Here is a 9,149-nt window from a genome sequence, read left to right on the forward strand (position 1 = left end):
TCGGCTGCTCATGCGGCCTCCCTCATCCTCCACGTGAGGGTGAACCCTCAACATCCAACAGTATCCGTGTGCGAGAAAGTCTCCTTTCCATTTTCTCGAGAACAGAGCAGCTACATCATGATTCGTTTAAATATCATTGTTAGTTGCATGGCCGCGCTGGGCATTGATGAAAAGGGAAGCGGCTGCATATTTTCAACCCTTGCAGATAACAAAGCAACAGGCCTCAGCCATCCCTGAATTGTGCTGTGTGAGCCTTGGAAGCTATCAGTTCCGTCTTTGATTGGACGCCACTTGGTCCTGACCGGACGCCAAGAGTCAATAGCGGGGAGCTGAAAGGTCCCGTCCCGCACCGCGTGTTAAATCCCCCAAGTCTAGAACGGCCTACCCCGGTGTATATCTTCTAACAGCCAGTGAAAGAGCTTGGTTGCTGCCGCCGCCAATAAATCGAACTGATTGCTGATCACGGCTTTAACAATGCAGGAATCCCGCAGTATTGTCGTATTGAAACCGATTTGCGGGGACCCGATTTGAGCTAGTCTCAGAAAAATAAGACCAGCGTGTCCGCGATTACCCTATCTAGATCACAACATGTAGGACCAAGGCCGTCGCGCCCACATGGACAGCGACTCTCTTCCCATGCATTTGGCAAGTGAGAGTGAAGTGATGTCTGTGAGAGATCCTCGGTGATCCTGTCAGCTCGATGCAACTTTGACGGTAAAAACGGAAGGTTGGCTTGGTAATGCTCAGCCCCCATCTCATCCACCATCCACACTGGCCTCTCCCGCTTCGGCTCCATGTGCCGGCCCGCCGCGGCAATCTTGGCACCAAAGAATCGCGTTGTGTTCTGCATCAGCGATGGACCGCGGTTCCTCGGAGATGCACCATACTAATATTCACGAACCTATGTGAGAGCCTTTCAATCCAGCGAGGCATTTGATCACTCAACGGCGCATCTGCTGTATTGGGTGTTGTGTCGTCGTGTTGGGAGTTGGGGTGGGCGCAGCGGGGCATGCCAAGAATCGTTGTGATCATGCTTTTTTATCTTTCAGCTGTGTTTGCATCTACTATGTTGTAATTTGGATACCATATCGGTCAAGGGCGAAAGCATCTTTCAACTCTGCTTCCATCTACCATGTTGCAATCTGGACATCATGCCGAAGCTCGGCTGGGAGTGAAAGCATCTTTCAGCTGCGTTTCCATCTACTAGCTCCAGCATACGGGAGCGGTGTCGCAGTAGAGGAAGGTCATGTACTGCGATGCCAGCAGACATGGCAAGGTAGTCGCTGAGTGCGATCAGGGAGAGACCCAATGGTCTTCTTTTTACTATATAATGGTGGTTCCCTGACGTTCTATGAGTCTGATCTTGGTCCCAGCATCTCTGTCTTTTCTTGAGTTTCGCCCATCACACTACAATCCGTAGTTACCAGACAAGATGAAGTTATTCTCGTCTTCCATTATGCTCCTAGCCTCTGTTGCCAACTCTATGCCATTCGACGAGAGAGATGCATCCTCCTTAGCAGTGAACCTGGAGATGATTGGCAACACGCTTGTTAAGGCGACGATCACCAACAATGGCGGATCTGATCTGAAGCTGTTCAAGACCGGTTCACTGATTGATCCTGATATCCAAACCGAGAAGGCTGAGATCTTCCAGAATGGTGAGTGTAGATGCAAGCTCTGCCAGAGCGCATGGCTAACCTAAATAAACACTAGGCGAGAGCATTGACTTTGAAGGCGTTTATGTCGAAATCTCTATGGAGGACGTGGACGACACCGACTTTGAAGCTCTTCGCGTTGGGCAGACCCTTGAGACCACTTTCGATGTCGGTGAAACCCACAACCTTGGCGCCGGCGGCAACTTCTCTCTGATCTCTACTGGATCCTTCTTGTACGCTCTGCCCGGGTCCAACGAGATCGCAGGCGTGATCCAGTTTACCAGCAACACCATCAACACGCACGTGGACGGTGCCGCTGCCTCCTCCATCCATCAGGGTTTCGCCCTTCGCGCACGTCACATCCTGGTGCCCGGCTGCCAGGGGGGCTAAGCGCGCGGCGGTGAGCCAGGCCATCGGAATATGTCGAAATCGCGCGCGTCGAGCCGCCGCCGCCGCTCGCTCCGGACCTGCCGCCAGGATGAGGGAGTACTTCAAGTCGGCCGCTCCTGTGACTCGCAACCACGTCGCTGGTATCTTTGACCGCATCGCGGTGGCTTGCAGCAGCATCAACTCAGGGGGTGCCCACTACTACTGTGGCGACCCGAGGGGCGTCTGCGCTAGACGCAATGCGGTAGCCTACGCCGTGCCCAAGCTGGGAATCATAGGCACCTGCCCTGGGTACTACCAAAAGCAGCTTCAAAACAACCAATGCCATTATAGGGACCAGGCCTTCGTCACGCTCCACGAGACGGGCCATCTGTTCGGCCTCAAGGATATCAATAGGGCTTACAGCTACGAACAAACCCGGGCTCTTTCAGCAGCTCAGAACCTTAGACACACCAACTCGTACAGTTACTTCGCCAAAGGTGAGTGGGGTGCGTATTTGATTTTGAGGACTTTGTCGCTGACAAGCTTTTGCGGCACAGCCGTCGTCTTGAATTGCTGAATGAGTGGCTGGTCTGCCAATTCTGGTGTCAGATCACTATACTGAACCAGCATTCAACATTCTGGTTCTTGGTAACAGGGTGACCAAACCGACAGCAACAAGGATATGTTCCCGGCGCTATTTTCTTGAAACATAGGTACATCTGGCCTCCCAATAAAGCATATCTTTGTCAAGACACTACGTCTCAATCCGATTAGATATTAGAATTGAAATCTGATCAAGGCAGTACGGAAGGGCGTCGTAAGCTGGTCAATTATACTCGTTGGCTAGCCGGGAGGGGGGGCCAACTAAGCAAGCTTAGTTGGGCACAAAAGTGTGAGACAACCCCGCACAGGCTGCCGTCGTAGAATCATGACTTTTGCCCGCCAAAACCAATGATTTCTAGGACATCAATCAGTAGAAAATTCATATATCACGTCTATAGAAATTATGCCCTCACAATCAAATCTCAGAGCTGCTCAGGCTGTTGTTCTCTCACGCCAGAGACTTCGCCACGGCCTCAATCGTGACGCTGCCGGCCGCCCAAAAAGGCACTGACTCTTCGTGATGCTGAAGCTCGATATGCCGGCTCTGCTCGTGCATCCATCGACCGTATCGTCAAGAGGCTTGAGGCTGCAAATACCGTTGCTTATGAGGATGTTGCTGATGCTAAGATAGGGCGCCCGCAGCAGCTCACGGAGGAAGAAGAAGAAGCTATCGTATCTTATATCATCTGGATGCAGAAGTCAGGCCTGCCTGCCGCGAAGTGGGAAATAGAGGATGCAGCACTCACTCTGCGCCGCCGCCGTGATCCTGATGTGACACGTCCAGGTCGTAAATCACCCCAGCCCGTAACCACGATTGCAGCACTTGACACATTCCTATAATGTCCGCGTCCAGCCGATTTCGTAGCGGCGTCACCATCCGCCCTGCCGCCGCGAACATCCTCTCACACTCTGCTGACATTGGCTGGATCGTAAGGAAGTCCAGCGCCATTCGTGAAAGACGAGGATACCGACGTTTGCGCTCGTGCCAGTATGATATTGGATCTCTAACATCGTTATCTCCAGCCTCCCATGACGACTACCATAATCCGAGCTCGTTAATTTCTTCATTGATATCGTCAGACAAAGTCGCTTCCTCTTTCACCAAACCGTATCCGAGAACCAGCCGCGTGCGCTCACAGTACGCTTGAAATGGATTGTAGTACTTTCGCTGCCGCTTCGCAACTGGTTCGTCATCCACGGGACTCCGGACCACCTGCAGGTGACGATAGTCCGATTCCCACACTTCTCGGACCATCTGCTTCGCCTTCATCACCCATTTCGTGTTATCCTTCCACTCATTCTCGAAATACCCCCACCGGAAAGCCGGGTGCAGCGCTAAGGCCGTGTAATAGATTGGTGTCTCATCCAGCCTGCTGTAGTACTTGTTGAGTTTTTCCCAACCCAGATTAATATTGATTCGGAAGTGCTCCGCGGCGGGTATCTCAGAAGCAAGCTGCTTATAGTCCTCGAGTACTTCCAACAAGAACTCGAATCCCTGGATAACCTCCCATACATTCCCGTACGAGCCAACCCACCCTCCTTTCCGCTTGCGTTGTTGGCCATCGCCTTCCAGAGTCTTCACGGAGTCCTCGTAGAATCCAAGAAGCTTAGCTAGGTGTTCCAGGACTACCCAGTCATTGACCGTAAGCTGGTTTTCCTCCAAGCAAATCCGGGGCTCCCTTGCAGACTTTCTGAGATTCCCTGTCCTCTTTGATCTGTTGTCCTGCTCCCACTGTTGACGATGCTTCAAGACGAGTTGTTCGATGAATGGTCGAAGAATGATGGCGCGTCTAATCATGTATAGTTGAGAAAGCCACCGGGTATCGTTGTCAATGATCAAATCGACCGGCTGCCTCGCTCTAATCCTGGGGTCCGAGGATAGATCGAATTCGGATCGTTGTATACTCCGCAGCAAATAAGTAAGCTGGTCCGACCTTCGGACGCCAACCACCAGGTTGTGCAGCTTTCCGACAGGTCCTTTACGCCGCCAAAGTGTGTGCTCCGCCTCAGACAGAGCAGCTTCCCCTGACAACTGCTCTTCAAAAGCCTCGACGTTGTGACCAAACAGCAGTGCTTTGGCCGAGAGATTTAGCGTATGGCCGAAGCAGCGCCCACGCATCCTCGACCCGATGAACCCGGGCTCACCACCAATTACCTCCATGGCCTTGTCGTTGCTTTCCGCGTTGTCCAGTGTGAAGTACCCAATATTATCCTGGATACCATAGGCGTCAAGGACGTCCAGTATTTCGGCCGCAATGTTGTGTCCAAAATGGCGAGTTCTCAATTCCGGTACACCAAGCGCCAGCTTGCGTGGCTGGCTATTCTCATCCCGAAAGAAACAAGCAATCCCGTACAAGCTGTGCCTGTTGCCTGATTTCCATCCGTCAAAGGAGACGTGAATCAGGCCGCATGACAGTCATGCCATGACTTCTTCAGCGCTGCGACGACCTTATCCTTGTGCATTTCGTAGGCCGAGAAAACTTTGCGGCGGATGGTTGTCCTGGTAATATTGGCATCCGTGATCTTGATAAGTGGGTTAAGGTATTCGAATATCTGGCGTAGTCTTCCTTGCTCACAGACGCTAAATGCGTGGTTTTCCTCGATGATCCATTCGAGTAGGAGGCGCTGGAAATGCTTGCGGTCGAAACCCTTGGCCAGAGTGTTCGCAATATCTTGTTCGCACGGGAGTCGTGTTAAAATGGGAAGAGTTTAGGTTTCTTAATTCTTTCAAAAGATGCAGTAGGAGAACTACTATTTATGTACAGGCACCACCTCCGTGGAATGTTCCACCTTGTTTCACACCTTGCCACCGACTTGGTCGTTTCACATTTGTGATCTCCAACAGGGAACGTGGACATTCGCGTTCAGGGGGCCCCAAGGGCCTTCTCTGCTCAGATTACATGACGTAGCTCATTGCACAAACTTTGCCTGCAATATTGTCTCATACCGGCAGTTACGAAAAAGGGGCTACTACTGGGACACGAGAGGAAATAACAACCAAATTCGCAGAAAAGATGATTCAGTCCCCTGCATATTGACGGACCATTTCGACCAGTATGTATTGGAGTACATCGACAAATCGACAGCAGCAGCAGCGTTCCTGGCCAGACGGAAACAGTATGACTCGTGGAGTAAGCGTTCTCCTTGTAGTGGAAACGAAACCTTTTGGCACCTTCGACTTGGACACCCAGGACCTGAAGCACTCAAGCACCTCGTGGGCCAATCTCGGGGGGTGAAGATCAAGGGGATCTCCACGGTCGAGTGTGATGCTTGTGGAACGGCGAAGATGAAACGCCAAGTCCATCGACAAAGACGAGTTCCGCCCGAGAAGGCCGGCATCCGACTCGCCATCGATTTCCACGACATCAGTGGAGATTCTGGCTGTACTTCAGCTATGCTGGTCACTGAAAGTTACTCTGGCTATATTTGGGACTATTATCTTCCCGATCGAACTGCACCAACGCTTATCTATGCACTGGAGCATCTACTCAGAACACTAGAGCGACAACTCCAGTGCAGGCCCGAGGTCATTGAGTGCGATAACGAAATCCCGGATAGTCGCCAGGTAAGTGACTTCCTCAGTATCAAAAACGGGATGCGCCTAGAGCCCTCCGCGCCATATGCCCAAAGTCAAAACGGCGGCGCAGAGCGCTCGGGGGTGTGATCAAGGAGAAAGCTCGCGCAATGAGAATCGGAGCAAAGCTACCTTCGTTCCTTTGGGTTGAGATCTGGCGTGCTGCTGTATACCTATACAACAGGACACCGAAGTACATCTACAATTGGAAAACGCCGTATGAGCGTTTCTACACTTACTTTGCCATTAGGGACGGAGTGGTAGTCACGGAGCGTAAGCCCGATCAGACACACCTTCGAGTATACGGCTGTAAAACCTTCGCGATGACGACCGATGCCTTGAAAAAGAAGAATCGACGACAACGACTCAATCCCCGAGGGTGGATAGGATACCTGGTTGGGTATAGCTTGACAAACATCTACAGGGTCTGGAATCCTTTGACCAACAAGGTCATCTCCACTAAAGACGTGATATTTAATGAAAAGGAGACGTTCTCTGGGGATGTCCAGCATCTCAAAGATGATTTAAAAGAACTAAGCAAGGAAGAACTTAAGTCAAGCACCCATGTAACCGACTCCCCCTGGTGTTACGATTGGTCCCGTAACAGCGCTGTAAGGCTTCTATAGGCAGCTGTAAGCACCACTGCAATCGCTCACATAGTGATTATAGCCCAATCTTTTGCCCTGTGGCCTAACGGTTAGGTGCAACCGTTACATACGGGTCGTATTATCCATTTCGTCTTCGTTGTGTTGTTCATCATCAGATTAGCTGCCTTTGTCGCATTAAATCGTTTTATGTCGCGCATTGTCGTTGCGATTAATTATGATGGAAAATTGTCGTATGCGGTTGAGAGTGGAGAAATTGCCTGCCCACGATTATGGGGGACTGCTCCAGTTTTGTAGACCTCTGCTGACCCCTGTTCACAGTGGTGTCCTTTTAGCCCCTCCCTCCTTATAACCCCGGCCTGAACTTTAAATCTTAGGGAGGTCTAGCCCCCGTACTACCATCGCTTACCCTATCGTCTGCCTTAGAACTTTAACTACAATATAGGACGATAAGTAACTTTAATTCTAGTTTGAATTTCACGAAGAAAGGGCTTTTTTCTTAGCATATTCTCATCTTTATGTAGTCCCTTAATTTACTGGTTGGCTGGTAAAAATACTACTGCTTAACTTTATCAACAAGCTTTCTCCCACGTCTACTTGTCACAGCCTGAAGCCTAAAGCCTGAACTGATCCTGATCTGAGGGCGCTATAGCTATATATATGAGAATGCAGTGTAAGGTCAGGGACCTTACATCCTAGTCTTTTGCCATTTAGTGCAGCGGTAAGACCCTGAATGCATCCAGGGACCCTGGCCGTGACACTACTATGCCAATTCGTCGAAAAAGACTGTTATCCCAAACGACTTCTTTGCTTCATCCAACAACCCTTTGACCTCCAGCCCAGCCGATATCTGGCGCTCCCTCTTGTTTTTTCCCCGCTCCTTTCGAACATCCGCCTCCCGCTCATCTAGTATTTTTCGTTCCTCGGCAATTCGCTTCAGATTCTTCTCTTGCCGGTCCTTTGCCTCCTGCTCCTCACGGCTTAAACCTTCGGTTGTCTTATTGATATCTACTCGAACCTTTCTAATGATGTCGCCGTAGTCTTTCATCTTCAAGATATCGGTAAGCTCGGCCGCATCCTCTAGGAACTTCTTCATCCTAGACGAATCAATAGGCGTGCGGTTAACAGCGATGTCTTGGGTACCAGCCACCGATTCCAAGAGACGTTCACTGGGTATTGTGTCGAGGATGTGTCGTCTATTAGCGAGTTGGTCCATCCAGATACGGAGCGGTACTGCTTCGACGCAATTCCAGCCACGCTCGTTTAATAATTTCGACAGCTCTCTCCGTCCATAAGCAAAACATGCTCCCTCAAGGACCTCCTGTAGAAAGGTTATCAACTTGTGTTGACTACTGAAAGGTAGGTATGTTGCGTCCTGCTCTTTCGGTACGTAATCATCTTCGCATGTTTCCTCTACTGTGTATGGCACGGGTGAGTATATGAATACACTGACGAGTATGGATCTGGGCGACGTACCTTCTGTGGGTTTTGCCTCAGCCGGTGCATCTTCATTGTACACTTCCACCGGACATGCTTCTGCAGTGGGTAGTTCCTCTTCCGGTGAGCCGTCGTATGCAGCAGGCGCTTCTTCTGTAGGCGCCTCTTCGGCAGGCGCTGCTTCTACAGGAGCTTCTTCTTCTGGATCATAAGCCGAAGCTTCTGCGGGCGCGTCTGCTGGTACCAATAGCTCCCAGTCTAACCTTTCCGGTGTATCTTCTGCAGGCTTCTCGCCAATTGGCTTTTCTTTGGCATCGTGCTCTGGAATATCACAATCCAGGCTCTGTGCAGTGTAATTAGAGCCAAATTGTCCTCTCATCCACAACCTCTTAATCACGGAACGGAATATATCCGTGTCGTGTATATCCAGGCAGGCTTTCTATCCATACGCGTATGGATTAATTAATCCATATGGAATAATCCATACGCGTTAATCCATATTCCATACGGGGATGTCGTATTCCATAAGTATGGCAATACGGCGGAAAAAATTTGATCCCTGTAGTAATCCCGTTCAGGGGCGATTTTCCAACTCTCCACTCTTTCTTTAATTCCAACACCACTGTGTAAGGACGCTGCGTATGTCCTCGCTGATGACATCCACTTCCACTGACCCTGCGGGGATTCCAGTGTCCACAAGCGAATTGTGCTCTTCCTCAATCTTCAGCACGAACCCTCGATTCTCAAGCGGCGATGTCCAAGAGCGCATGGCTCGAAAGCGTAAAACGACCGCAAATACTTGGGCTCACGCCCGTGAGCCCCTCAATTCGGAGCCATCTCGTTGCGGTCGCAAAAATGAGAAGATTTACTACTGCATGCATTGTGTAAGTCCGACTTACTCCACGA

The 9,149-nt window shown here is 50.6% G+C and overlaps 3 protein-coding genes across 3 annotated transcripts; 2 read left to right on the forward strand and 1 right to left on the reverse strand.

Annotated features, from left to right (window-relative positions):
- Positions 1-1,432: 1,432 nt before the first annotated feature.
- Positions 1,433-2,045, forward strand: FPOAC1_013141 (uncharacterized protein; the record flags this gene model as incomplete). Its single annotated transcript, XM_044857483.1, has 2 exons — positions 1,433-1,658; positions 1,714-2,045. 2 exons carry the CDS (start codon positions 1,433-1,435, stop codon positions 2,043-2,045), a joined length of 558 nt encoding a protein of 185 aa, XP_044701666.1.
- Positions 2,046-2,133: 88 nt separating this feature from the next.
- FPOAC1_013142 (uncharacterized protein) lies at positions 2,134-3,467 on the forward strand (the record flags this gene model as incomplete). Its single annotated transcript, XM_044857484.1, has 2 exons — positions 2,134-2,521; positions 3,157-3,467. 2 exons carry the CDS (start codon positions 2,134-2,136, stop codon positions 3,465-3,467), a joined length of 699 nt encoding a protein of 232 aa, XP_044701667.1.
- A 4,102-nt stretch (positions 3,468-7,569) lies between these two features.
- FPOAC1_013143 (uncharacterized protein) lies at positions 7,570-8,769 on the reverse strand (the record flags this gene model as incomplete). The annotated part of the gene is made up of 3 exons (XM_044857485.1): positions 7,570-8,222; positions 8,283-8,586; positions 8,752-8,769. The coding sequence occupies 3 exons, from the start codon at positions 8,767-8,769 to the stop codon at positions 7,570-7,572; spliced, it is 975 nt and encodes a 324-aa protein (XP_044701668.1).
- Between the last annotated feature and the right edge of the window lie 380 nt (positions 8,770-9,149).

The sequence above is a fragment of the Fusarium poae genome, assembly GCF_019609905.1.
Source record: "Fusarium poae strain DAOMC 252244 chromosome Unknown contig_1, whole genome shotgun sequence".
Classification (NCBI taxonomy): Eukaryota; Fungi; Ascomycota; class Sordariomycetes; order Hypocreales; family Nectriaceae; genus Fusarium; species Fusarium poae.